Here is a 27,057-nt window from a genome sequence, read left to right as displayed (position 1 = left end):
TGAGCTGACTTCTTGAACTGCTGCAATCCGTGAGGCGTAGGCATAACCATAGTGCTGTTAGGATGGGCAATTCCCCCCATCGCACCCACTGCCCACCCCATCAAGTGGCCACAAAAGGGCCTCAATTAGCTCAGGGGGAGCTCCAATATGCCCAATAAAATGGACAGTGGGGGAGGGGGAATTGGGGGAAACAGACCAAGTGCTACACCTTACAAGCCCCCCACCTCCCTCCACCCGCACCCCCCGCTCCCCGCCACCCCCCCCCCCCCCCCCCCCCCCGCCCCCACCCACCCCCCGGCCTTGTTGCGTTCATATGTACTGGTGACGGGAGTGTAAAACCCAGCCCATCAAGTCACGTATGGCACAGAAGAAAGCCATTTGGCCCATTGAGCCTCTGCCAGCGCCTTGTGGAGGCTCAGAGGCTAGAGTGTTATTGTTTGAGCCAGGCTGGGTGGCACGGTGGCACAGTGGTTAGCACTGCCGCCTCACAGCGCCAGGGAAGCAGGTTCGTATTCCCGGCTTGGGTCACTATCTGTGCGGAGTCTGCACCTTCTCCCTGTGTCTGCGTGGGTTTCCTCCGGGTGCTCTGGTTTCCTCCCACAGTCCCAAAGATGTGTTGGTTAGGGTGTATTGGCCGTGTTAAATTCTCCCTCAGTGTACCTGAACAGGCACGCCGGAGTGTGGCAACTAGGGGGTTTTCACAGTAACTTCATTGCAGTGTTAATGTAAGCCTACTTGTGACACTAATAAATAAACTTTAAAATTGTCTTTCGGGCGTCAATCCATTGAGGGCAGTCGTCAAGTGAACTTTGACTGGACATTATTGAACTTTGACTCTGAATCTCTTCCTATTCTCTATTTAATTCAGTGACAGTGAGGCAGATGTCCGGGTAACATCTGGCTACAGGCGGCCATTTTGGATGGTTCGTTGGAAGCAGTTCTGGGGCGCTCCTGTCACCGCGTTCTTTGGAAACGTCATCATGTATTTTGCCTTCCTGTTTCTCTTTGGCTACGTCCTGATCATAGATTTGCCCTTCGAGAATCCATCCAGGATGGAGCTCATCCTGTATTTCTGGGTCGTCACACTTGCCTGCGAGGAGATTCGACAGGTAGGCGGGGCAAAAGGCCTGGAATCAGTTTTCTAAAACAACTTACCTTTGCGAACTCTTAAATATGGCAAGAAAGAGAGACCATGTTTTTTTTATTCATTCATGGGACATGGGCGTCGCTGGCTGTGTGGTAAACCACTGTTAGCTTATTGCCTGTGTGTGTGTGTGTGTGTGACATGCCTGGACACGTCCCTGCCGGCCCTGTCCGGGACTCCTCCCTCCCCTAGTCCAGGTATAAAGGCAACTGCTCTCCACCCCCCTGCCTCAGTCTGGACCAGTTCATCGGCATGGGTGTGCTCCAAGTCTTTTGCGAATAAAAGCCTATTTGTTCTTGCATACAAACTAGTCTTTGCTTGATTGATGGTTCATCAGGCTGGCTAGCATTTATTGCCCATCCCTAGTTGCCCTTGGAGGGCAGTTGAGAGTCAACCACATTGCTGTGGCTCATGAGTCACATGTAGGCCAGACCCGGTAAGGACGGCAGATTTCCTTCCCTAAAGGGACATTAGCGAGCCACTCCCACTGAGGTCAACAGTCATTTGCATTGGTCGCTGGCCTCGCTGCTAGGGTTCTCGCCATGGGGGGCAGGGGAGGAGGGAGGTACGGAGGAGGCGGGGGGGGGGGGGGCACATGACGACAGGCCAGAATTGGAAGAGCCCAGAGATTTGATTTGATTTATTATTGTCACATGTATTGGGAGGCGATGGCCCAGTGATATTATCGCGAGACAATTAATCCAGAAACTCAGCTAATGTTCTGGGGACCCGGGTTCGAATCCCACCACGGCAGATGGTAGAATTTGAATTCAATAAAAAATATCTGGAATTAAGAATCTACTGATGACCATGAAACCATTGTCGGAAAAACCCATCTGGTTCACTGATGTCCTTTAGGGAAGGAAATCTGCCGTCCTTACCTGGTCTGGCCTACATGTGACTCCAGAGCCACAGCGATGTGGTTGACTCTTAACTCTTAACTTGACTCTGAAGAAGAGCAACTAGGGATGGGCAATAAATGCTGGACAGCCGGCAATGCCTATGTCCCATGAATGGATAAAACATATATTGAAAAGTAGTGTTTCTCGTGCGCTTTACAGACAAAGCATACCGTTCATAGAGTACACAGGGGAGAAGGAATGGAGAAGATGCAGAATGTAGTACTACAGTCATAGCTAGGGTGTAGAGAAAGATCAGCTCAATATAAGGTAGGTCCATTCAAAAGTCTGATGGCAGCAGGGAAGAAGTTGTTCTTGAGCCGGTTGGTACGTGTCCTCTGACTTTTTTTGTATCTTTTTCCCGAGGGAAGAAGGTGGAAGAGAGAATGTCCGGGGTGCGTGGGGTCCTTAATTATGCTGGCTGCTTTGCCGAGGCAGCGGGAAGTGTAGACAGAGTCAATGGATGGGAGGCTGGTTTGCATGATGGACTGGGCTTCGTTCACGACGCTTTGTAGGTTCTCTTTGTAGATCGTGGGCTGAGGTGGGGGGAGGTGGGAACCGGGCAGGGGAGGTTCCAGAAATGGGAGGTTGCTGATCATGGAGGGAAGACCTACCATCAAGACACCAGAGAGGTGTGAAGGCAAGACTGGGTGAGGAGGAAGAGTGAACTCGGTCGGGTATGGAGATGAGTGACCAATATCTCTAGTGTAGAGATGAACATGGGGCAATATCACCACCTGTTGGCCAAAGCTCATGAACAGGGAAACTCATGGAGAAGGGACTTACATTATGTCAAGGCATCGCAAAGTACTTTTCAGCTAATTAAATACTTTTCTTCTTGAAGTGCAGTCAAGGAGGACATTCGGCCCATCAAGTATGCAAAGACAACAATCCCACCCAGGCCCTATCCCCATAACCCCACATATTTACCCCGCTAATCCCTCCAGCCTACACATCCCGGGACATTAAGGGGCAATTTAGCATGACCAATGCACCTAACCCACACATCTTTGATGCGTGGGAGGAAACTGGAGGAAACCCACGCAGACACGGGGAGAACGTGCAAACTCCGCACAGTGACCCAAACCGGGAATCGAACCCGGGTCCCTGGAGTTGTGAGGCAACAGTGCTAACCATTGTGCCACCGTGCCATCACTGCCCGCAAGCAATCTCCCTAAAAAATTCAAATTAAAACTGTGAAGCTAACACAACAACTCCATTAATATCTGTAAAAGGTTTACAGTTTTATTTATTAGTGTCACAAGTAGTCTTACACTGCAATGAAGTTACTGTGAAAATCCCCTAGTTGCCAAACTCCGGTGCCTGTTTGGGTACACTGAGAGAGAATTTAGCACGGCCAATGCACCCTAACCAGCACGTCATTCGGACTGCGGGAGGAAACCGGAGCACCCGGAGGAAACCCACGCAGACACGGGGAGAACATGCAGACTCCACATAGACAGTGACCCAAGCTGGGAATTGAACCCGGGTCTCTGGAGCTGTGAGGTAGCTGTGCTAACCACTGTGCCACTCCACGGGAGCTAGGGTAACCCTTCAGGCAAAGACCCAAAGTCAGAAAGTAACAAAAGTTTAAATACATTAGTAGGCATGGAATAGAGGGATATGGACTGCGTAGAAAGTAGCTAACGTAACACAGCTGTTTAAGAAGGGAGGGAGGCAGCAGATGGGAAATTATAGGCCGGTTAGCCTGACTTCGGTCATTGGCAAGATTTTAGAATCCATTATTAAAGGTGAGATCACAGAGTACTTAGAAGTGCATGATAAAATAGGACATGTCAAGGGGAGGCCATGTCTGACTAATCTGTTAGGGTTCATTGAGGATGTAACAAGGAAGTTAGATAAAGGAGAACCAGTGGACGTGATTTATTTAGATTTCCAGAAGGCCTTTGACAAGGTGTCACCTAGGAGACTGTTAAATAAGTTAAGGGTAAGATCCTGGCATGATCAGCTAGATAGTCAATATCTTTTCCCAAAGGTAAGGGAGTCTAAAACTAGAGGGCATAGGTTTAAGGTGAGAGGGGAGAGATATAAAAGTGTCCAGGGGGGCAATTTTTTCACACAGAGGGTGGTGAGTGTCTGGAACAAGCTGCCAGAGGTAGCAGTAGAGGCGGGTACAATTTTGTCTTTTAAAAAGCGTTCAGACAGTTACATGGGTAAGATGGGTATAGAGGGATATGGGCCAAAGGCGGGCAATTGGGACTAGCTTCGTGGTTTAAAAAAAGGGGCGGAATGGACAAGTTGGGCCGAAGGGCCTGTTTCCATGCTGTAAACCTCTATGACTCTCTATGACATGTAGGCCAGACTATGAGTAACAAGGGCGGCATGGACAAGTTGGGCCGAAGGGCCTGTTTCCATGCTGTAAACCTCTATGACACTCTATGACATGTAGGCCAGACTATGAGTAACAAGGGCGGCATGGACAAGTTGGGCCGAAGGGCCTGTTTCCATGCTGTAAACCTCTATGACTCTCTATGACATGTAGGCCAGACTATAAGTAACGATGGCCAATCCCTCCCTGAGGAAACAGGTTCCCACAACAATCCAATCACACTCATCAATTGGCGGTGGGATTCGAACTCGTATCTCCAGATTGCTAGTCCAGTCCGGAGTCACAATGCCACCACCCACCCCATGTGACACCGGCCTTGGAGGACCATTGTAATTGTGGAAATCAGTGTGACACCAGCCCCTCTTGTCTTTCCCCAGACCTTCTTTGTCAGCATGAATATCCCCATGAGGAAGAAGGTGAAGCTGTATTATCAGGACATGTGGAACAAGTGTGACATTCTGGCCATTCTCATGTTCGTCGCTGGGGTCACCTGCAGGTCAGTGGCCATTTTTGTCTGACAGGGTGAGCCCTTCGGCAGAGAAAGAAGGTTGAAGGGAAGCTACGTCTGCTCCAGGTTGTGAAGGCTGCTCACCTGTCCATCAGGCCAATGGAAGGGCCTAAGTTAGGCCATTCTCCACACATCAACTATTGGCGCCAAAGGACAGCCATGATAAGGTGGGCAGCCTCCCAGGGCCAGTTTCAGAGGTGACAACACTCCATTCAGGTGGGAAAGCTCCCCCTCGATCCTCCCATACTGTACCCACGCCCACACCAACCACCGTCACTGGGCTACAGGCTGCCCACCAGAGAAATTCCACCCCCACCACCATCAATGTCTGCCAACTGGAGCCTTTCTGAATTAAATATTTTACAAAGCCTCCATCTAGAATCAACCTCTCTCTCTCTCTTTCTCTCTGTCTGTCTGTCTCCATCTGTTTCCATCTCTCTCTGTCTCTCTGTCTCTCCCTCTCTCTCCCTCCCTGTCTCTCTCCCTCCCCGTCTCTCTCCCTCCCCTCCCCCCACTATTTCCCCCTCCCCCCCTCCCCGGTCTTGTTCCTCCCTCTTTCCCCCCTCTTTCCCCCTCTCTTCCCCCCTCTTTCCCCCTCTCTTCCCCCCTCTTTCCCCCTCTCTTCCCCCCTCTTTCCCCCCTCCCCCCCTCTTCCCCCTCTTTCCCCCCTCCCCCTCTCTTCCCCCTTCTGTTCCTGGCAACATCAGCCTTGTCTATTTATCAGACACACCTCAGTATCATTGTCAGGGGGCCTTGAACTTGGGAACCCGTGTGCCATGTTTAATCAGGGGTCACCTGGGCCATGGGGTCAGTTCATTAAAAATGCACTTAACACTGCGACCTCTGACCTGGAAGCTCTGGGTTCGAGTACCAGGGGGGAAAGTTCGAGGGGGGAAAGAGACTCACCTGACGAAGGAGCAGTGCTCCGAAAGCTTGTGTGGCTTTTGCTACCAAATAAGCCTGTTGGGCTTTAACCTGGTGTGGTGAGACTTCTTACTGTGTTTACCCCAGTCCAACGCCGTCATCTCCACAACTTCAAGAACCACCCCAGGATTGATGGCCAAGGAAGGCATATTTAGGAAACGGCCAAAGCAGCTTGACTGCCAACTTGCAAATCCTTCCAACGGTTAGCTCAGCTGGCTGGACGGCTGGTTAATGATGCAGTAGCGGTGTCAAGAGCGTGGGTTCAATTCCCGTTCTGGCGGAGGTTATTCATAAAGGCTCCGCCTTGCCCCTCACCTGAGGTGTGGTGACCCTCAGGGTAAATCACCACAAGTCAGCTCTCCCCCTCAAAGGACAGAGCGGCCTATGGTCCTCTGGGACGATGGCAACTTGACATTTATATTTTAAAACAATGACCCCGAGTTCAAGATTCTATGACAAGTAAAAACTATCTCTCCACATCCACCTGATCAGGACCCCTCAGAGTTTCATCCTGTTCTCTTTCCAGAATGTTCCACTCCTGGTTCGAGATGGGGCGTGCCTTGCTGTGCCTTGATTTCATGGTTTTCTCCTTTCGATTGGTCCACATCTTTGCCATCAATAAACAGCTGGGGCCAAAGATTATCATCGTGGGCAAGATGGTGAGTGAGAGTGTGGGGTATAACAGAGTGTTACAGTGAGGGGTGTGGGGTATATCAGAGTGTTACAGTGAGGGGTGTGGGGTATATCAGAGTGTTACAGTGAGGGGTGTGGGGTATATCAGAGTGTTACAGTGAGGGGTGTGGGGTATATCAGAGTGTTACAGTGAGGGGTGTGGGGTATATCAGAGTGTTACAGTGAGGGGTGTGGGGTATATCAGAGTGTTACAGTGAGGGGTGTGGGGTATATCAGAGTGTTACAGTGAGGGGTGTGGGGAATATCAGAGTGTTACAGTGAGGGGTGTGGGGTATATCAGAGTGTTACAGTGAGGGGTGTGGGGTATATCAGAGTGTTACAATGAGGGGTGTGGGATATATCAGAGTGTTACAGTGAGGGGTGTGGGGTATATCAGAGTGTTACAGTGAGGGGTGTGGGGTATATCAGAGTGTTACAGTGAGGGGTGTGGGGTATATCAGAGTGTTACAGTGAGGGGTGTGGGGTATATCAGAGTGTTACAATGAGGGGTGTGGGATATATCAGAGTGTTACAGTGAGGGGTGTGGGGTATATCAGAGTGTTACAGTGAGGGGTGTGGGGTATATCAGAGTATTACAGTGAGGGGTGTGGGGTATATCAGAGTGTTACAGTGAGGGGTGTGGGGTATATCAGAGTGTTACAGTGAGGGGTGTGGGGTATATCAGAGTGTTACAGTGAGGGGTGTGGGGTATATCAGAGTGTTACAGTGAGGGGTGTGGGGTATATCAGAGTGTTACAGTGAGGGGTGTGGGGTATATCAGAGTGTTACAGTGAGGGGTGTGGGGTATATCAGAGTGTTACAGTGAGGGGTGTGGGGTATGTCAGAGTGTTACATTGAGGGGTGTGGGGTATATCAGAGTGTTTCAGTGAGGGGTGTGGGGTATATCAGAGTGTTACAATGAGGGGTGTAGGATATATCAGAGTGTTACAGTGAGGGGTGTGGGGTATATCAGAGTGTTACAGTGAGGGGTGTGGGGTATATCAGTGTTACAGTGAGGGGTGTGGTGTATATCAGAGTGTTACAGTGAGGGGTGTGGGGTATATCAGTGTTACAGTGAGGGGTGTGGAGTATATCAGAGTGTTACAGTGAGGGGTGTGGGGTATATCAGAGTGTTACAGTGAGGAGTGTGGGGTATATCAGAGTGTTACAGTGAGGGGTGTGGTGAATATCAGAGTGTTACAGTGTGGGGTGTGGGGTATATCAGAGTGTTACAGTGAGGGGTGTGGGGTATATCAGTGTTACAGTGAGGGGTGTGGGGTATATCAGTGTTACAGTGAGAGGTGTGGGGTATATCAGTGTTACAGTGAGGGGTGTGGGGTATATCAGTGTTACAGTGAGGGGTGTGGGGTATATCAGAGTGTTACAGTGAGGGGTGTGGGGTATATCAGAGTGTTACAGTGAGGGGTGTGGCGTATATCAGAGTGTTACAGTAAGGGGTGTGGGGTATATCAGAGTGTTACATTGAGGGGCGTGGGGTTTATCAGAGTGTTACAGTGAGGGATGTTGGATATATCAGAGTGTTACAGTGAGGAGTTTGGGGTATATCAGTGTGTTACAGTGAGGGGTTTGGGGTATATCAGAGTGTTACAGTGGGGGGTGGAGGGTATATCAGAGTGTTACAGTGAGGGGTGTGGGGTATATCAGAGTGTTACAGTGAGGGGTGTGGGGTTTATCAGAGTGTTACAGTGAGGGGTGTGGGGTATATCAGAGTGTTACAGTGAGGGGTGTGGGGTATATCAGAGTGTTACAGTGAGGGGTGTGGGGCATATCAGAGTGTTACAGTGAGGGGTGTGGGGTATATCAGTGTTACAGTGAGGGGTGTGGGGTATATCAGTGTTACAGTGAGGGGTGTGGGGTATATCAGAGTGTTACAGTGAGGGGTGTGGGGTATATCAGTGTTACAGTGAGGGGTGTGGGGTATATCAGTGTTACAGTGAGAGGTGTGGGGTATATCAGTGTTACAGTGAGGGGTGTGGGGTATATCAGTGTTACAGTGAGGGGTGTGGGGTATATCAGAGTGTTACAGTGAGGGGTGTGGGGTATATCAGAGTGTTACAGTGAGGGGTGTGGGGTATATCAGAGTGTTACAGTAAGGGGTGTGGGGTATATCAGAGTGTTACATTGAGGGGTGTGGGGTTTATCAGAGTGTTACAGTGAGGGGTGTTGGATATATCAGAGTGTTACAGTGAGGAGTTTGGGGTATATCAGTGTGTTACAGTGAGGGGTTTGGGGTATATCAGAGTGTTGGGGTGTGGGGTATATCAGAGTGTTACAGTGAGGGGTGTGGGGTATATCAGAGTGTTACAGTGAGGGGTGTGGGGTATATCAAAGTGTTACAGTGAGGGGTGTGGGGTATATCAGAGTGTTACAGTGAGGGGTGTGGGGCATATCAGAGTGTTACAGTGAGGGGTGCGGGGTATATCAGTGTTACAGTGAGGGGTGTGGGGTATATCAGTGTTACAGTGAGGGGTGTGGGGTATATCAGTGTTACAGTGAGAGGTGTGGGGCATATCAGTGTTACAGTGAGGGGTGTGGGGTATATCAGTGTTACAGTGAGGGGTGTGGGGTATATCAGAGTGTTACAGTGAGGGGTGTGGGGTATATCAGAGTGTTACAGTGAGGGGTGTAGGGTATGTCAGAGTGTTACATTGAGAGGTGTGGGGTATATCAGAGTGTTACAGTGAGGGGTGTGGGGTATGTCAGAGTGTTACAGTGAGGGCTGTGGGATATATCACAGTGTTACAGTGAGGGCTGTGGGGTATATCAGTGTGTTACAGTGAGAGGTGCGGGGTATATCAGAGTGTTACAGTGAGGGGTGTGGGGTATATCAGAGTGTTACAGTGAGGGGTGTAGGATATATCAGAGTGTTACATTGAGGGGTGTGGGGTATATCAGTGTGTTACAGTGAGAGGTGCGGGGTATATCAGAGTGTTACAGTGAGGGGTGTGGGGTATATCAGAGTGTTACAGCGATGGGTGTAGGGGTATATCAGAGTGTTACAGTGAGTGGTGTGGGGTATATCAGAGTGTTAGAGTGAGGGGTGTGGGGTATATCAGAGTGTTACATTGAGGGGTGTGGGGTATATCAGAGTGTTACAGTGAGGTGTGTGGAGTATATCAGAGTGTTAGAGTGAGGGGTGTGGGGTATATCAGAGTGTTACAGTGACAGGCGTGGCATATATCAGTGTTTCAGTGAGGGGTTTGGGGTATATCAGAGTGTTACATTGAGGGGTGTGGGCTTTATCAGAGTGTTACAGTGAGGGGTGTTGGATACATCAGAGTGTTACAGTGAGGGGTGTGGGGTATATCAGAGTGTTACAGTGAGGGGTGTGGGGAATATCAGAGTGTTACAGTGAGGGGTGTGGGGTATATCAGAGTGTTACCGTGAGGGGTGTGGGGTATATCAGAGTGTTACAGTGAGGGGTGTGGGGTGTATCAGCGTGTTACAGTGAGGGGTGTGGGGTATATCAGAGTGTTACAGTGAGGGGTGTGGGGTATATCAGAGTGTTACAGTGAGGGGTGTGGGGTATATCAGAGTGTTACAGTGAGGGGTGCGGTGTATATCAGAGTGTTACAGTGAGGGGTGTGGTGTATATCAGAGTGTTACAGTGAGGGGTGTGGGGTATATCAGTGTGTTACAGTGAGGGGTGTGGGGTATATCAAAGTGTTACAGTGAGGGTTGTGGGGTATATCAGTGTGTTACATTGATGGGTGTGGGGCATATCAGAGTGTTACAGTGAGGGGTGTGGGGTATATCAGAGTGTTACAGTGAGGGGTGTGGGGTATACCAGTATTACAGTGTGGGGTGTGGGGTATATCAGAGTGTTACATTGAGGGGTGTGGGGTATATCAGAGTGTTACAGTGGGGGGTGGGGGGTAGAGCAGAGTGTTACAGTGAGGGGTGTGGGGTATATCAGAGTGTTACAGTGAGGGGTGTGGGGTATATCAGAGTGTTAGAGTGAGGGGTGTGGGGTATATCAGAGTGTTACAGTGAGGGGTGTGGGGTATATCAGAGTGTAAGAGTGAGGGGTGTGGGGTATATCGGAGTGTTAGAGTGAGGGGTGTGGGGTATATCAGAGTGTTACTGTGAGGGGTGTGGGGTATGTCAGAGTGTTACAGTGACAGGCGTGGGATATATCAGTGTTTCAGTGAGGGGTTTGGGGTATATCAGCGTGTTACAGTGAGGGGTGTGGGGTATATCAGAGTGTTACAGTGAGGGGTGTGGGGTATATCAGAGTGTTACATTGAGGGGTGTTGGATATATCAGAGTGTTGCAGTGAGGGGTGTGGGGAATATCAGCGTGTTACAGTGAGGGGTGTGGGGTATATCAGTGTGTTACAGTGAGGGGTGTGGGGTATATCAGAGTGTTACAGTGAGGGGTGTGGGGTATATCAGAGTGTTACAGTGAGGGGTGTGGGGTATATCAGCGTGTTACAGTGAGGGGTGTGGGGTATATCAGAGTGTTACAGTGAGTGGTGTAGGGTATATCAGAGTGTTACAGTGAGGGGTGTGGTGTATATCAGAGTGTTACAGTGAGGGGTGTGGGGTATATCAGTGTGTTACAGTGAGGGGTGTGGGGTATATCAAAGTGTTACAGTGAGGGTTGTGGGGTATATCAGTGTGTTACATTGAGGGGTGTGGGGCATATCAGAGTGTTACAGTGAGGGGTGTGGGGTATATCAGTGTGTTACAGTGAGGGGTGTGGGGTATATCAGAGTGTTACAGTGAGGGGTGTGGGGTATATCAGAGTGTTACAGTGAGGGGTGTGGGGTATATCAGCATCTTACAGTAAGGGGTGTGGGGTATATCAGAGTGTTACAGTGAGGGGTGTAGGGTATATCAGAGTGTTACAGTGAGGGGTGTGGGATATATCAGTGTTTCAGTGAGGGGTTTGGGGTATATCAGAATGTTACAGTGAGGGGTGTTGGATATATCAGCGTGTTACAGTGAGGGGTGTGGGGTATATCAGAGTGTTACAGTGAGGGGTGTGGTGTATATCAGAGTGTTACAGTGAGGGGTGTGGGGTATATCAGTGTTACAGTGAGGGGTGTGGGGTAGAGCAGAGTGTTACAGTGAGGGGTGTGGGGTATATCAGAGTGTTACAGTGAGGGGTGTGGGGTTTATCAGAGTGTTACAGTGAGGGGTGTTGGATATATCAGAGTGTTACATTGAGGGGTGTGGGGTAGAGCAGAGTGTTACAGTGAAGGGTGTGGGGTATATCAGAGTGTTACAGTGAGGGGTGTGGGGTATATCAGAGTGTTAGAGTGAGGGGTGTGGGGTATATCAGAGTGTTACAGTGAGGGGTGTGGGGTATATCAGAGTGTTACAGTGAGGGGTGTGGGGTTTATCAGAGTGTTACAGTGAGGGGTGTTGGATATATCAGAGTGTTACATTGAGGGGTGTGGGTTTTATCAGAGTGTTACAGTGAGGGGTGTGGGGTTTATCAGAGTGTTACAGTGAGGGGTGTGGGGTAGAGCAGAGTGTTACAGTGAAGGCTGTGGGGTATATCAGAGTGTTACAGTGAGGGGTGTGGGGTATATCAGAGTGTTAGAGTGAGGGGTGTGAGGTATATCAGAGTGTTACAGTGAGGGGTGTGGAATCAGTGATGGGGTCCATCCCCACATTTTCTGATGTATTGTGTATGCTCTGACCCGCGATGATTCCTGGGATGGCGGGCCTGTCCTATGAGGAGAGACTAAGTTAGTTTGGATTGTATTCACTGGAGTTTTGAAGAGTGAGAGGGGATCTCATAGGAACTTATAAAATTCTAACAGGATTAGACATTGTAGAAAGAATGTTCCTGATGGTGGGGAAGACCAGAACTAGAGGGTCATAGTTTGAGGGTATGGGGTAAACCTTTTAGGACTGAAGCGAGGAGAAATTTCTTCACCCAGAGGCTGGTGAATGTGTGGAATTCACTGCCACAGAAAGTAGTTGAGGCCAAAACATTGTCTGATTTCAAGAAGAAATTAGATATCGCTCTTGGTGCTAAAGGGATCGAGGGATATGGGGGGAAGGGGGGAATCAGGATATTGAATTTGATGATCAGCCATGATCAGAATGAGTGGGGGAGCAGGATTGAAGGGCCGAATGGCCTCCTCCTGCTTCTAGTTTCTATGTTTTATGAGTCTGGATCCTCGGTGCATCACCTCTTCACCAGTCTTATTGTATTTAATGATTTTTCCAGATTAAGGATGTATTTTTCTTCCTGTTCTTCCTGGGAGTGTGGTTGATGGCGTATGGAGTGGCCACTCAAGGACTGCTGTACCACAGCGAAACCCGCGCCAGCTGGATATTCCGCCGGGTTTTCTATCGACCTTACCTCCAGATCTTTGGGCAGATCCCACTCGATGAAATTGATGGTAGGGGATCGCTGTCACTTTGCTCTGGGTTTCCGTCGGGATATTGAGGGAGTCCGGAACCGGGGATTGTTCATATGGGATGGTCACTGATACACCGGGAATTCCGGGGAAACCTCCACACCCGGAGAGGGGTTAGAATGTGAGAATCTCCACCTCCACAGTATCTGAGGCAGTATTCTGATTGGTTGGGATGGGGATTTGAGGGAGGAGGTTTGTGTGGACTAGAATCACTGAAATTGACTTGATGGGTCGAATGGCCTATTTTTGTGCTGTGCTGTCTCTGTAATCTACCCATTCTTGTGCGTGTGCCTTTGTTTTTCATGTGTGTTATTAGCACGCATGCATGTGTGTATGTTTGTATCTGTGCATACATGTGTTTGTGTGTGCATGCTTTGCCTGTGTTTGTGCATGCCTTGTGTGTGTGTGTATGGTGTGCATGTATGTGTATGTATGCATGCTTTGTGTGTGTGGTGTGCATGCATGTTTGTCTGCATGCTTTGCACACTTGTGTGGTGTGCATGTGGGCATGTATATGTGTATGCGTTTGTGGTGTGCATGCGTGTTTATCTGCGCGTTTGTGTGGTGTGCATGCCGGCGTGTGTTTGTGTGTGTGTGTTTTTCTCTGCTTGTGTGTGTGATGTGCATGTGTGTTTGTCTGCGTGCTTTGCATATTTGTGTGGTGTGCATGCTGGCGTGTGTTTGTGTGCGTGTATTTTTCTGCATGTGCCTGTATATGTATGTGTATGTGGTGTGCTTGTGTGTGTTCGTGCATGTGTGTTTGTGTGCATGTGTTTTTCTGTGCTTGTATGTGTATGTGTGCAGTGTGCATGTCCGTTTCTGTGTACATCTTTGTGTACACATGTGTGACTGTGTATGTGTAAACATGCTTGCAGGTATGTGTCCACCATTCTGCGAATTTCTTCCCCTACCCACTACGTACCCGTGTTCATGCACATGTCTGTACACCAGAAGAGGGCAGGCAGCCCAGCACACATGTTGATGCGTGAGTCTGTGTGCAGGAAAACAGCTGGAAGGTCTAATCGGGGGATGCCTTCAGCTGATGGCAGCTGGAATATAAAAGGGTTAAAGTTAAATGAGGTCTGATCAAACCGGACAATCGCCAGAACGATCCTGGTGCTGAAAGGGTTAAAGAAGAGGCCTGACTAGATCTTCTTTCCCTGGAGTCTGGACGATTAATGAGTGATTTAAGGGAAGCGTTTTCAGATGATTTACAGATTCGATAATGTTGAAAAGAGAGGAACCTTTGCTTCTGGTGGGAAGGAATCTGGAACAAGTCGGGTGCGGGAGAGAAGGATCTTAGAATTCGAACTAGGCCGGGAAAGGGTGAATTCTGAAGCCATTTCCTCTCAGTGACATTCTGCCCCTAAAAAAGCTCTGAGAGTCCGGGGAGGGGACGGAAAATGTTAAAGCTCAAACTGATAGATTTTTCTTTGACAAAGGTGTCAAGAGTATTTTGAAATCAAGGCAGAGTTGAAGATACTAGCCAGCCATGAATGGCCGCCCAGTGGTTAGCATTGCTGCCTCACAGCGCCAGGGAGCCGGGTTCACTTCCCAGCTTGGGTCACTGCGCGGAGTCTGCACGTTCTCCCCGTGTCTGCGTGGGTTTCCTCCGGGTGCTCCAGTTTCCTCCCACAGCCCCAAAGACGTGCTGGTTGTCCAACCAGCAGAAGGTACTCTTGAGTTATAGGCAACAAATGTGCTTGGGCACGGTGGCACGGCGGTTAGCACTGCTGCCTCACAGCGTCAGGGACCCGGGTTCGATTCCCGGCTTGGGGTCACTGTCTGTGTGGACTCTGCACGTTCTCCCCGTGTCTGCGTGGGTTTCCTCTGGGTGCTCCGGTTTCCTCCCACAGTCCAAAGGTGTGCAGGTTAGATGGATTGGCCATGCTAAATTGCACCTTAGTGTCGGGGGGACTAGCTGGGGTAAATGCCTGGGGTTATGGGGATCGGGTGTGGTTGGGATTGTGGTTGGTGCAGACCCGATGGGCTGAATGGCCTCCTTCTGCACTGTAGGGTTTCTATGAAAATGAAACAAAACTCACTCCAACAGATAAATCAAAGAAAAAGGTTTAATGGAGAAACTTCATTACTCCAACACTTGAGGCCTCACCCTGGGCCATTCCAATCTCCCCATAATTCCCAGCGGATTCTTCCTTAGACTGAGTCAGCTGATCATCAGATCATTTTGTCATTGGTTGCATAGTTAACTGGGTCAGCTGACCTTCACAGCTTGTTGCCATTGGGCACACTCAGTAGATCCAATGTTATCATTGGTTACATTCTGACACTGGTTTGGTGCATTGGCCATGCTGTGTGGAGTCTGCACGTTCTCCCCGTGTCTGCGTGGGTTTTCTCTGGGTGCTCCGGTTTCCTCTCACAGTCCCAAAGACGTGCTGGTTAGGTGCATTGGCCATGCTAAATTCTCCCTCAGTGTACCCAAGCAGGCGCCAGAGTGTGGCAACTAGGGGATTTTCACAGTAATTTCATTGCAGTGTTAATGTAAGCCTTACTTGTGACAAATAAATAAACTTTAACCTTAAACTTTAAAACTAACTGGAGAGCAAAACAGGATTGTAGGGCTGAATGGCCTCCATTTTGTTCCCGTGATTCTTAATACAATCATATAATCCCTAGGGTACAGAAGGAGGCCATTTGGCCCATCGAGCCTGCACCAACAACAACCCCACCCTATCCCTGTAACCCCACATATTTACCCTGCTAATCCCCCTGAAACTAGGGGCAATTTAGCACGGCCAATGCACCTAACCTACACACCTTTGGACTGTGGGAGGAAACCGGAGCACCCGGAGGAAACCCACGCAGACACGGGGAGAATGTCTAGACTCCACACGGACAGTGACCCAAGCCAGGAATCGAAACCAGGTCCCTGGTACTGTGAGGCAGCAGTGCTAACCACTGTGCCACTCTGTCACCCATGCTTAACCTCTTTGTCTTCCCATGCTCTATGGCCTTACCATTAACCCTCATTTGTTCATTCCTCTGTCTGTGCCAGCCACTCGGTTTCACTCTAAGTGCCTGGATAATCTCACTGCCAGCTCGGACGATGAGCTGTCCGCCTGCACCAACGCCTACGCCAACTGGTTGGTCATCCTTCTCCTGACCATCTTCCTCCTGGTCGCCAACATCCTTCTGGTCAACCTCCTCATTGCCATGTTCAGGTAACGGTTTAGCCGAGACAGAAATCACCCCGTACCCTGCCCTGCCTACCTGGATCCAGCACCCAACTGGGCCAAGACAGCTGGCATCAGCCATTTCATAGTCATAGAATCTACAATGCAGAAGGAGGCCATTCGGCCCATCGAGCCTACACCGACAACAATCCAAATCCAGTAACCCCACATATTTACCATCCTAATTCCCCTGATACTATGGAGCAATTTAGCATGGCCAGTCCACTTAACCTACGCATCTTTGGACACTAAGGGGCAATTTAGCATGGCCAATCCACCTAACCTGCACATCTTTGAACACTAAGGGGCAGTTTAGCATGGCCAATCCACCTAACCTGCACATCTTTGGACACTAAGGGGCAGTTTAGCATGGCCAATCCACCTAACCTATACATCTTTGGACACTAAGGGGCAATTTAGCATGGCCAATCCACCTAACCTGCACATCTTTGGACACTAAGGGACAATTTAACATGGCCAATCCACCTAACCTACACATCTTTGGACACTAAGGGGCAGTTTAGCATGGCCAATCCACCTAACCTATACATCTTTGGACACTAAGGGGCAATTTAGCATGGCCAATCCACCTAACCTGCACATCTTTGGACACTAAGGGGCAATTTAACATGGCCAATCCACCTAACCTACACATCTTTGGACACTAAGGGGCAATTCAGCATGGCCAATCCACCTAACCTGCACATCTTTGAACACTAAGGGGCAGTTTAGCATGGCCAATCCACCTAACCTACACATCTTTGGACACTAAGGGACAATTTAGCATGGCCAATCCACCTAACCTGCACATCTTTGAACACTAAGGGGCAGTTTAGCATGGCCAATCCACCTAACCTACACATCTTTGGACACTAAGGGGCAGTTTAGCATGGCCAATCCACCTAACCTATACATCTTTGGACACTAAGGGGCAATTTAGCATGGCCAATCCACCTAACCTGCACATCTTTGGACACTAAGGGGCAGTTTAGCATGGCCAATCCACCTAACCTATACATCTTTGGACACTAAGGGGCAATTTAGCATGACCAATCCACCTAACCTGCACATCTTTGAACACTAAGGGACAATTTAGCATGGCCAATCCACCTAACCTACACATCTTTGGACACTAAGGGACAATTTAGCATGGCCAATCCACCTAACCTACACATCTTTGGACACTAATGAGCAATTTAGCATGGCCAATCCACCTAACTTGCACATCTTTGGAGTGTGGGAGGAAACAAGAGCACCAGGAGGAAACTCGCGCAGACACGGGGAGAACTTCCAGACTCCACACGGACAGTGACCCAAGCCAGGGATCGAACTTGGGTCTCTGGCGCTGTGAGGCAGCAGTGCTAACCACTGTGCCACCGCACGGGAGCAAGAGTAACCTTTCAGGCAAAGACCCAAAGTCAGAACTCAAAATAATCTAAGCGTGGATACATAAATAGGCAGGGAGCAGAGGGATACGGACCGCGTAGAGGCAAAAATTCTTTAGCTCAGAAACGTGTCATGTGTCGGCACAGGCTTGGTGGGCCGAAGGGCCTGTTTCTGTGCTGTACTGTTCTTTGTTCTTTGTTTATCATAGCGAGACCTGCTTTGGGTCTCCTTTGGCTTAATATAACATCCAGAGGCTGCTTCTGGTGAGACACAGATTTCCAAAGCTTTATATCTTGCACGCATCAGACATGCCATTTGCGATTTCTAGAGCTAACATATATTCATGCACAGGGACAAAACAATTATCGGAATCGAAACCCGTGCGGCAACAGTGTTAACCACTGTGCCACCATGCTGCCCTGTTTCATTTTTAATCGGCTGAGAGTAACAGAAGCAGGGCCAGTAAGATGGGACTAAGGATGAGATCTAACTGAGTGATGGGACAGCACAGGCACATGGGGCTGAATGGCCTTCTATTCCTATGCGGCTTTGGGAGATTGCTGCCTTGCCAACCACACCTTGGCACTGATACTCGATGCAGTTCATCACGAAGAGTTCGGAAAGGGTAATGATTATGTTGCTGTATTGATAATCCAGGAAACACAAGTTTAAATCGGACCTTGGGCAGATTGCGGATTTGGATTCCAGCTTTAAGAACTGAAGAGAAAGTGGGCAGGAATGAAAGTGTCCAAGCTGTCGGATTGTTGCTAAAAGCTCAAACCATTCCCGTTTGCCCTCTGATCCTAGTTTGAAGGAGAGAGGGAGACAATCCACTTGGGTGGCACGGTGGCACTGAGGTTGGCACTGCTGCCTCACAGCGCCAGGGACCCGGGTTCGATTCCCCGACTTGGATCACTGTCTGTGTGAGGTCTGCATGTTCTCCCCGTGTCTGCATGGGTTTCCTCCGGGTGCTCCGGTTTCCTCCCACAGTCCAAAAGACGCGCTGGTTAGGGTGCATTCAGTAAGAAGTTTAACAACACCAGGTTAAAGTCCAACAGGTTTATTTGGTAGCAAAAGCCACACAAGCTTTCGAGGCTCTGAGCCCCTTCTTCAGGTGAGTGGGAATTCTGTTCACAAACAGAACTTATAAGACACAGACTCAATTTACATGAATGATGGTTGGAATGCGAATACTTACAACTAATCCAGTCTTTAAGAAACAAAACAATGGGAGTGGGGAGAGCATCAAGACAGGCTAAAAAGATGTGTATTGTCTCCAGACAAGACAGCCGGTGAAACTCTGCAGGTCCACGCAACTGTGGGAGTTACAAATAGTGTGACATAAATTCTGATTCTAGGATCGCATGATAAAGACTCAGGAGGAAAAAAGCAGAAATATTTATGTGAAATAGTGTGACATAAACCCAATATCCCGGTTGAGGCCGTCCTTGTGTGTGCATTGGCCATGCTAAATTCTCCCTACTTGTGACACTAATAAATAAAACTTTAAAAGCATTAACATTAAACAGATTGCAAAGCTGAAAACTATTTTGAACCAAATACATGAGTGTTGAGGGGGACGATTCCACCAGGGACCCGGGTTAAAACTAGAGGACACAGCCTCAAAATAAAGGGGGGTCGGTTTAAGACAGAGTTGAGGAGGAACTTCTTCCCCCAGAGGGTGGTGAATCTCTGGAATTCTCTGCCCACTGAGGTGGTGGAGGCTACCTCGCTGAATATGTTTAAAGCGCGGATGGATGGATTCCTGATCGGTAAGGGAATTAAGGGTTATGGGGATCAGGCGGGTAAGTGGTACTGATCCACGTCAGATCAGCCATGATCTTCTTGAATGGCGGGGCAGGCTCGAGGGGCTAGATGGCCTACTCCTGCTCCTATTTCTTATGTTCTTATGTTCTTATGTTCAGTTGTGGCCTTTGGGTCACTATCTGTGTGGAGTTCACACGTTCTCCCCGTGTCTGCGTGGGTTTCCTCTGGGTGCTCCGGTTTCCTCCCACAGTCCAAAGATGTGTAGGTTAGGGGGAATTGGCCATGCTAAATTCTCCCTCAGTGTACCCGAACGGGCGCCGGAGTGTGGCGACTAGGGGATTTTCATTGCGGTGTTAATGTAAGCCTACTTGTGACACTAATAAATAAACTAAAAAACTTTTTTAAAAACTTAAACTTAAAAGGGGGGGGGGGGGGTGGGGAACTTGCAGGTGGTGGTGTTCCCCAGGTGTCCTTCTGGATGGTAGCGGTCGTGGGTTGGGAAGGTGCTATCAAAGGAGCCTTGCTGAGTTGCTGCAGTGCATCTTGTAGATGGTACACACTGCTGCTACTGAGCGTCAGTGGTGGAGGGACTGAGTGCTTGTGGATAGGGTGCCAATCAAGCGAGGCTGCTTTGTCCTGGATGGTGTCATGCTTCTTGTTGGAGCTGCACCCATCCAGGCAAGTGGGGAGTATTCCATCACACTCCTGACTTGTGCCTTGTAGATGGCGGACAGGCTTTGGGGAGTTACCCGGTACAGGATTCCCAGCCTCTGACCTGCTCTTGTGGCCACAGTTTCTGGTCAATGGTAACCCTCAGGATGTGAGTAGTGGAGTAGCTGAGGTAAAAATGATAAAAACAAATGGAAGGAAATGATGAAAGGGTCAGATGGAGAGTGCATTGAATCACCAGCTAGCAGCAGTGGGGCTGAATGGCCTGTTTGTGTGCTGTAGACTTGACGTAACCCATTCCTATAAGGCCATAAGACATAGGAGTAGAATTAGACCACTCGGCCCATCGAGTCTGCTCTGCCATTCAATCATGGCTGATATTTTTCTCATCCCCATTCTCCTGCCTTTTCCCCATAACCCCCGATCCCCTTATTAATCAAGAACCTATCTATCTCTGTCTTAAAGACACTCAATGACCTGGCCTCCACAGCCTTCTGTGGCAAAGAGTTCCACAGATTCACCACTCTCTGGCTGAAGAAATTCCTCCTCATCTCAGTTTTAAAGAATCGTCCCTTTAGTCTGAGGCTTGTGCCCTCTGGTTCTAGTTTTCCTACTAGTGGAAACATCCTCTCCACGTCCACTCTATCCAGGCCTCGCAGTATCCTGCAAGTCTCAATAAGATCCCCCCTCATCCTTCTAAACTCCAACGAGTACAGACCCAGAGTCCTCAACCGTTCCTCATACGACAAGCTCTTCATTCCAGGGATCATTCTTGCGATCATTCTTCCCTCTTGTCTTCCGCAGTTACACCTTTAACAAGGTTCAGGAGAACAGCGATATCTACTGGAAGTTTCAGCGTTACAATTTGATCGTGGAATATCACCAGCGACCTGCACTCGCCCCTCCCTTCATCATCTTGAGCCACATTCACATCTTCATCAAGAGAAACATCCGGAAAATTCCGACTGTGAAGGGCAGACTCTTCAGTAAGACATATAGGGTAGACCGTTTCAGTGCGGCGAGAACCCGATTTAGGAAGGGTAGCATTGTGGAGCCACAAATCCCAATGTGTCCCAATGGGGAAGGTGGTGGCACAGAGGGATTATCACTGGACTGGTAATCCAACGACCCAGGGGAATGCCCTGGGGATGTGGGTTCGAATCCCGCCATGGCAAATGGTGGAATTTGAATTCAATAAAAATATCTGGAATTGTTTCATTCATTCATGGGACATGCTTGTCGCTGGCAAGGTAAGGCCAGCATTTATTGCCCATCCCCAGTGGCCCTTGAAACTAAGTGTCTCACTCGGCCATTTCTGAGGGCAGTTGAGAGTCAACCACATTGCTGTGGCTCTGGAGTCACATGTAGGCCAGACCGGGTAAGGACAGCAGATTTCCTTCCCTAAAGGACATTAGTAAACCAGATGGGTTTTTCCGACAATCGACAATGGTTTCGTGGTCACCAGTAGATTGTTAATTCCAAATATTTTTTCTTGAATTCAAATTCCACCACTTGCCATGGCGGGATTCGAACTGGGGTCTCCATTAGCTGAGTTTCTGGATTAATAGTCTAATGATAATGGCACTGGGCCATCGTCTCCCCTGCAATTAGAAGTCTAATGATGACCATGAAACCACTGTCAATTGTCGTAAATCGACAATGCGGCACGGTGACACAGTGGTTAGCACTGCTGCCTCACAGCGCCAGGGACCCGGGTTCAATCCCTGGCTTGGGTCACTGTGCGGGGTCTGCACGTTCTCCCCATGTCTGCGTGGGCTTCCATTTACTGGTTAGATGCATTGGCCATGCTAAATTCTCCCTCAGTGTATCCGAACAGGCGCCAGAGTGTGGCGACATGGGAATTTTCACAGTCACTTCATTGCAGTGTAAGCTAACTTGTGACACTAATAAATAAACTTAAACTTAAAAACCCATCTGGTTTACTAATGTCCTTTAGGGAAGGAAATCTGCCGTCCTTACCCGGTCTGGCCTACATGTGACTCCAGACCCACAGCAATGTGGTTGACTCTTAAATGCCTTCAGGGATGGACAATAAATGTTGACCTAGCCAGTGATGTCCACATGCCCTGTATGGTGTGATGGGTTTGGAACAGTTCGGGGTGAATCCATCAGCTTGACACTGAGGGTCAATTTAGCATGGCTAATCCACCTAACCTGCACATCTTTGGACACTAAGGGGACAACTTACATGGCCAATCCATCTAACTTGCACATCTTTAGACACTAAGGAGCAATTTAGCATGGCCAATCCACCTAACCTGCACATCTTTGGACACTAAGGAACAATTTAGCATGGCCAATCCATGTAACTTGCACATCTTTGGACACTAAGGAGCAATTTAGCATGGCCAATCCACCTAACCTGCACATCTTTGGACACTAAGGGAACAACTTACATGGCCAATCCATCTAACTTGCACATCTTTAGACACTAAGGAGCAATTTAGCATGGCCAATCCACCTAACCTGCACATCTTTGGACACTAAGGAACAATTTAGCATGGCCAATCCATGTAACTTGCACATCTTTGGACACTAAGGAGCAATTTAGCATGGCCAATCCACCTAACCTGCACATCTTTGGACACTAAGGGACAATATAGCATGGCCAATTCACTTAACCTGCACATCTTTGCACACTAAGGGGCAATTTAGTATGGCCAATCTACCTAACCTGCACATCTTTGGACTCTATGGGGCAATTTAGCATGGCCAATCCACCTAACTTACACTTCTTTAGACACTTAAGGGCAATTTAGCATAGCAGGTCCACTTAACCTGCGCATGTTTGGACACTAAGGGACAATTTAGCATGGCCAATCCACCTAACCTGCACATCTTTGGACACTAAGGGGCAATTTAACATGGCCAATCCACCTAACCTGCACATCAGTGGACACTATGGGGCAATATAGCATGTCACTAAGTTTAAATTTATTTATTAGTGTTACATTTTCATTCCAGGGATAGACCTGTCGGAGGCCGTTGCCAATAGGCTGATGACTTGGGAGGCGGTGCAGAAAGAGAACTACCTGGTATCTCGGAACCGAATCAAACGAGAGAGCAACATGGAGCAACTGAAGAGAACAGCACTGAAGTGAGGGTGCAGTTAGATACCCGACCTTCTCATTACAGGGAAGCTCCAGCACATCAAGAGGAAATCGGAGCAAATAGACTAGAAAGAGTCAAGTCAGTGGTTGTCCCTGAAAACAGAACCATGTTGTTGAAGACTTTCATTTTGCACTCATCAAGAGAAATGGCAGAACCCTTGGGAGCATTGATATTGGACCGCACGGTGGCCCAGTGGTTAGCACTGCTGCCTTACAGCGCCAGGGACCCGGGTTCAATTCCCAGCTCAGGTCACTGTCTGTGCGGAGTCTGCACCTTCTTCCCGTGTCTGTGTGGGTTTCCTCCAGCTGCACTGGTTTCCTCCCACACTCCAAAGATGTGTAGGTTAGGTGGATTGGCCAAGTTAAGTTGCCCCTTAGTGTCAGGGGGACTAGCTAGGGTAAATATCTGGAGTTATGGGGATAGGGCTTGGGTGGGATTGTGCTCGATGGGCCAAATGGCCTCCTGTACTGTAGGATTCTATGGGTCTATGACACACAGAGGGATCTGGGCGTACAGGCCCATAGATCCCTGAAAGAGGCAACACAAGTGGATAAGGTAGGCAAGAAGGCACGCAGCATGCTTGCCTTCATTGGCCGGAGCACCGAGTGTAAAAGTTGGCAAGAGGGTGGCACAGTGGTTAGCACTGCTGCCTCACAGTGCCAGGGACCCGAGTTCAATTCTGGCCTCGGGTCACAGTGAGGAGTTTGCACATCCTCCTCGTGTCTGCGTGGGTTTCCTCCGGGTGTTCCGGTTTCCTTCCACACTCCCAAGATGTGCAGGTTAGGTGGATTGGCCATGCTAAATTGCCCTTAATGTCCAAAGGTGTGCAGGTTAGATGGGATTAGCCATGGTAAATGTGTGGGAGTACAGAGATAGGACGGGTGAGAGGGCCTGGCAAAGGTACTTGTCAGAGAGTCGCTGCAGACCCGATGGGTTGAATGGCCTTTTCTGCACAGTCGGGATTCTATCGTTCTGTGGTTTTAAGTAATGTTACAGTTGTATAAAACTTTACCAGAAGGATGTGGAAGCTTTGGAGAGAGGGCAAAGAAGGTTCACCGGGATGTTGCCTGGTCTCGAGGGTGTTGACTATAGGAAGAGGTTGAATAAACTGGGATTGTTTTCACTGGAAAGACAGAGGCTGAGGGGAGACCTGATAGAGGTCTACAAAATGATGAGAGGCATAGACAGGGTGGATAGTCAGAGGCTTTTTCCCAGGGTGGAAGTGTCAATTACAAGGGGGCACAGGTCCAATGTGAAAGGGGGATGTTTAAGGGAGATGTGCGGGGGAAGTTTTTCACACAGAGGGTGGTGGGTGCCTGGAATGTACTGTCAATGGAGGTGGTGGAAGCGGGAACATTAGTAATGTTCAAGGCATTTCTTGATAGACACATAAATGGGAGGCGAACAGAGAGCTAGAAACCGCATATGGGCACAGCCTTGATGGGCCGAAGGGCCTGTTCCTGTGCTGTACTGTTCTTTGTTCTAAACAAAGGAATACCACATTTCAAATGATCACATGTGGCATTTCTTCAGAACATTGAATACAGGAGTTGGGACGTCTTGTTGAATTTGTACAAGACATTGGTAAGGCCACACTTGGAATACTGTGTGCAGTTCTGGTCACCCTATTATAGAAAGGATATTATTAAACTAGAAAGAGTGCAGAAAAGATTTACTAGGATGCTACCGGGACTTGATGGATTGAGTTATAAGGAGAGGCTGGATAGACTGGGACTTTTTTCTCTGGAGCGTAGGAGGCTGAGGGATGATCTTATAGAGGTCTATAAAATAATGAGGGGCACAAATCAGCTAGATAGTCAATATCTTTTCCCAAAGGTAGGGGAGTCTAAAACTAGAGGACTTAGGTTTAAGGTGAGAGGAAAGAGATACAAAAGGGTCCAGAGGGGCAATAATTTCACACAGAGGGTGGTGAGTGTCTGGAACAAGCTGCCAGAGGTAGTAGTAGAGGTGGGTACAATTTTGTCTTTTATAAAGCGTTTAGACAGTTACATGGGTAAGATGGGTATAGAGGGATATGGGCCAAATACGGGCAATTGGGACTAGCTTAGTGGTTACAAAAAGGGGTGGCATGGACAAATTGGGCCGAAGGGCCTGTTTCCATTCTGTAAACCTCTATGATTCTATGGCTGGAATTTTACCGTCGATGGTAGTCATGGTGTGGAGATGCCGGCGTTGGACTGGGGTAAGCACAGTAAGAAGTCTCACAACACCAGGTTAAAGTCCAACAGGTTTATTTGGTAGCAAATACCATGATAGTTTAGACAGTTTAAAAAATTTTTTAAATTAGACCTCTATAAGATCATCCCTCAGCCACCTACGCTCCAGAGAAAAAAGTCCCAGTCTATCCAGCCTCTCCTTATAACTCAATCCATCAAGTCCCGGTAGCATCCTAGTAAATCTTTTCTGCACTCTTTCTAGTTTAATAATATCCTTTCTATAATAGGGTGACCATGGTATTTGCTACCAAATAAACCTGTTGGACTTTAACCTGGTGTTGTGAGACTTCTTACTGGAATTTTACCGGCATGCCTGCCCCCATTCCAGGGACAGGCAAGGCTTGGAGAACGGCACTCTCCGTCGGCCTCGGGCAGGATCCTACAAACCTCGGGCCAACGTGCCGGTAAAACTCTGCCCAAAGACTCTATAAATTGTTGTGATTATTTGAAATTTGGCATTCTTGATGAGTCTAAATACAAAATTATGGGAGGCGCGGACAGGGTGGATAGTCAGAGGCTTTTTCCCAGGGTGGAAAGGTCAACTACAAGAGGTCACAGGCTCAAGGTGAGAGGGGGAAAGATGTCCTGATGAGTGCAAGGGGAAAACCTTTGACAACACCTGTCTTTTCTGCAATATTCCAATTCAGTCCGTCATTTGATTATCGTCAAAAAACCAGGAATAGAACAACAGGATTTATGACACTTGGAGACCATCGAGCTGATTAAGCATATTCCAACTGGAGCTTTCTAATGCAACCCACTTTCATCTGCTCCATCTTGTTATTAGATTTATATTCTTTTTGAAAATTAGTCATCCAGTACATTTTTTAAAGTAACATAATCTCTGACTCAAAAGATACTTGTGCTAAAGTCCTCCAAGATCTTGACAATCAATCATCAACAAGAATGATACCTGGACGTTAGGGGTTAAGCTCCGAGGAGAAATTAGACAAACTAGGCCTTTATTTTCTCTCAAATTCAGAAGGTTGAGAGGGGGGAGGAATCTGATCGGAGTATTTCCAGAGAAGGACAGGATGGAGAAGGATAAACTCTTTGCACTAGTCGAAGACTCAGAAACAGCGGCCATAATCTAAAAATTAGGGCCAAGTCATTTAGGAGAGATGTTAGAAAACACTTCTACACGTAGAGGGTGGTGGAAGTTTGGAATCCTCTCCCTCAAATGGCGGTGAATGCTGGTTCAAAAGTTAGGCTGAATTCTGAGATAGACATTTTTATTGAAACCAAAAGAGAAAACCATGGAAAATGTCAGCAGGTCTGGCAGCATCTGTAAGGAGAGAAAAGAGCTGACGTTTCGCGTCCAGATGACCCTTTGTCAAAGCATTTTTATTGAGCAGGGCTATCAAGGGATATGGGCCTAAGGCAGGTACATGAAGTTAGGCTCCAGATCAGCCATGATCTTGTTGAATGGTGGAGGATCCCGTAGGGCTGAATGGCCTACTCCTGCTCCTAAGTTTCTAACAAGGATTGGTAAAGCAATAATGTGAGTTCTTTATTTAAACACATGACTATAAGCAAGACCTTAGGCAGCACCTTCCAAACCCACAACACTAACATCTAGAAGGACAAGGGCAGCAGATACATGGGAACACCACCACCTGGAGGTTCCCTTCCAAGTCTCTCAGCATCCTGACTTGGAAATATATCGGCCGTTCCTTCACTGTCGCTGGGTCAGAATCCTGGAACTCCTGATAATCTGAAAACTCAGCCTTGAATGTTAACAATTATTCCGTCATGAATAGATGCAAGTAACTGGA

At 48.5% G+C, this 27,057-nt stretch overlaps 2 protein-coding genes across 2 annotated transcripts in view; one reads left to right on the top strand and one right to left on the bottom strand.

Annotated features, from left to right (window-relative positions):
* The window catches only part of LOC144509098 (carnitine O-palmitoyltransferase 1, liver isoform-like), a 304,253-nt gene that overhangs the window by 39,464 nt on the left and 237,732 nt on the right, over positions 1-27,057 (bottom strand). The gene's annotated exons all lie outside the window — the stretch shown is intronic.
* Positions 1-27,057, top strand: part of LOC144509091 (transient receptor potential cation channel subfamily M member 5-like) — a 62,711-nt gene that overhangs the window by 26,248 nt on the left and 9,406 nt on the right. Inside the window, exons 10-16 of the mRNA XM_078237427.1 lie at positions 869-1,109; positions 4,771-4,889; positions 6,352-6,484; positions 12,705-12,879; positions 15,914-16,079; positions 20,718-20,899; positions 22,899-23,031. Of these exons, the coding sequence (XP_078093553.1) occupies positions 869-1,109; positions 4,771-4,889; positions 6,352-6,484; positions 12,705-12,879; positions 15,914-16,079; positions 20,718-20,899; positions 22,899-23,031 (1,149 nt within the window). The remainder of the gene's footprint in view (positions 1-868; positions 1,110-4,770; positions 4,890-6,351; positions 6,485-12,704; positions 12,880-15,913; positions 16,080-20,717; positions 20,900-22,898; positions 23,032-27,057) is intronic.

This window comes from Mustelus asterias, chromosome 21, assembly GCF_964213995.1.
Source record: "Mustelus asterias chromosome 21, sMusAst1.hap1.1, whole genome shotgun sequence".
Taxonomy (NCBI): domain Eukaryota; kingdom Metazoa; phylum Chordata; class Chondrichthyes; order Carcharhiniformes; family Triakidae; genus Mustelus; species Mustelus asterias.
This window is presented reverse-complemented; position numbering and strand designations above follow the sequence as displayed.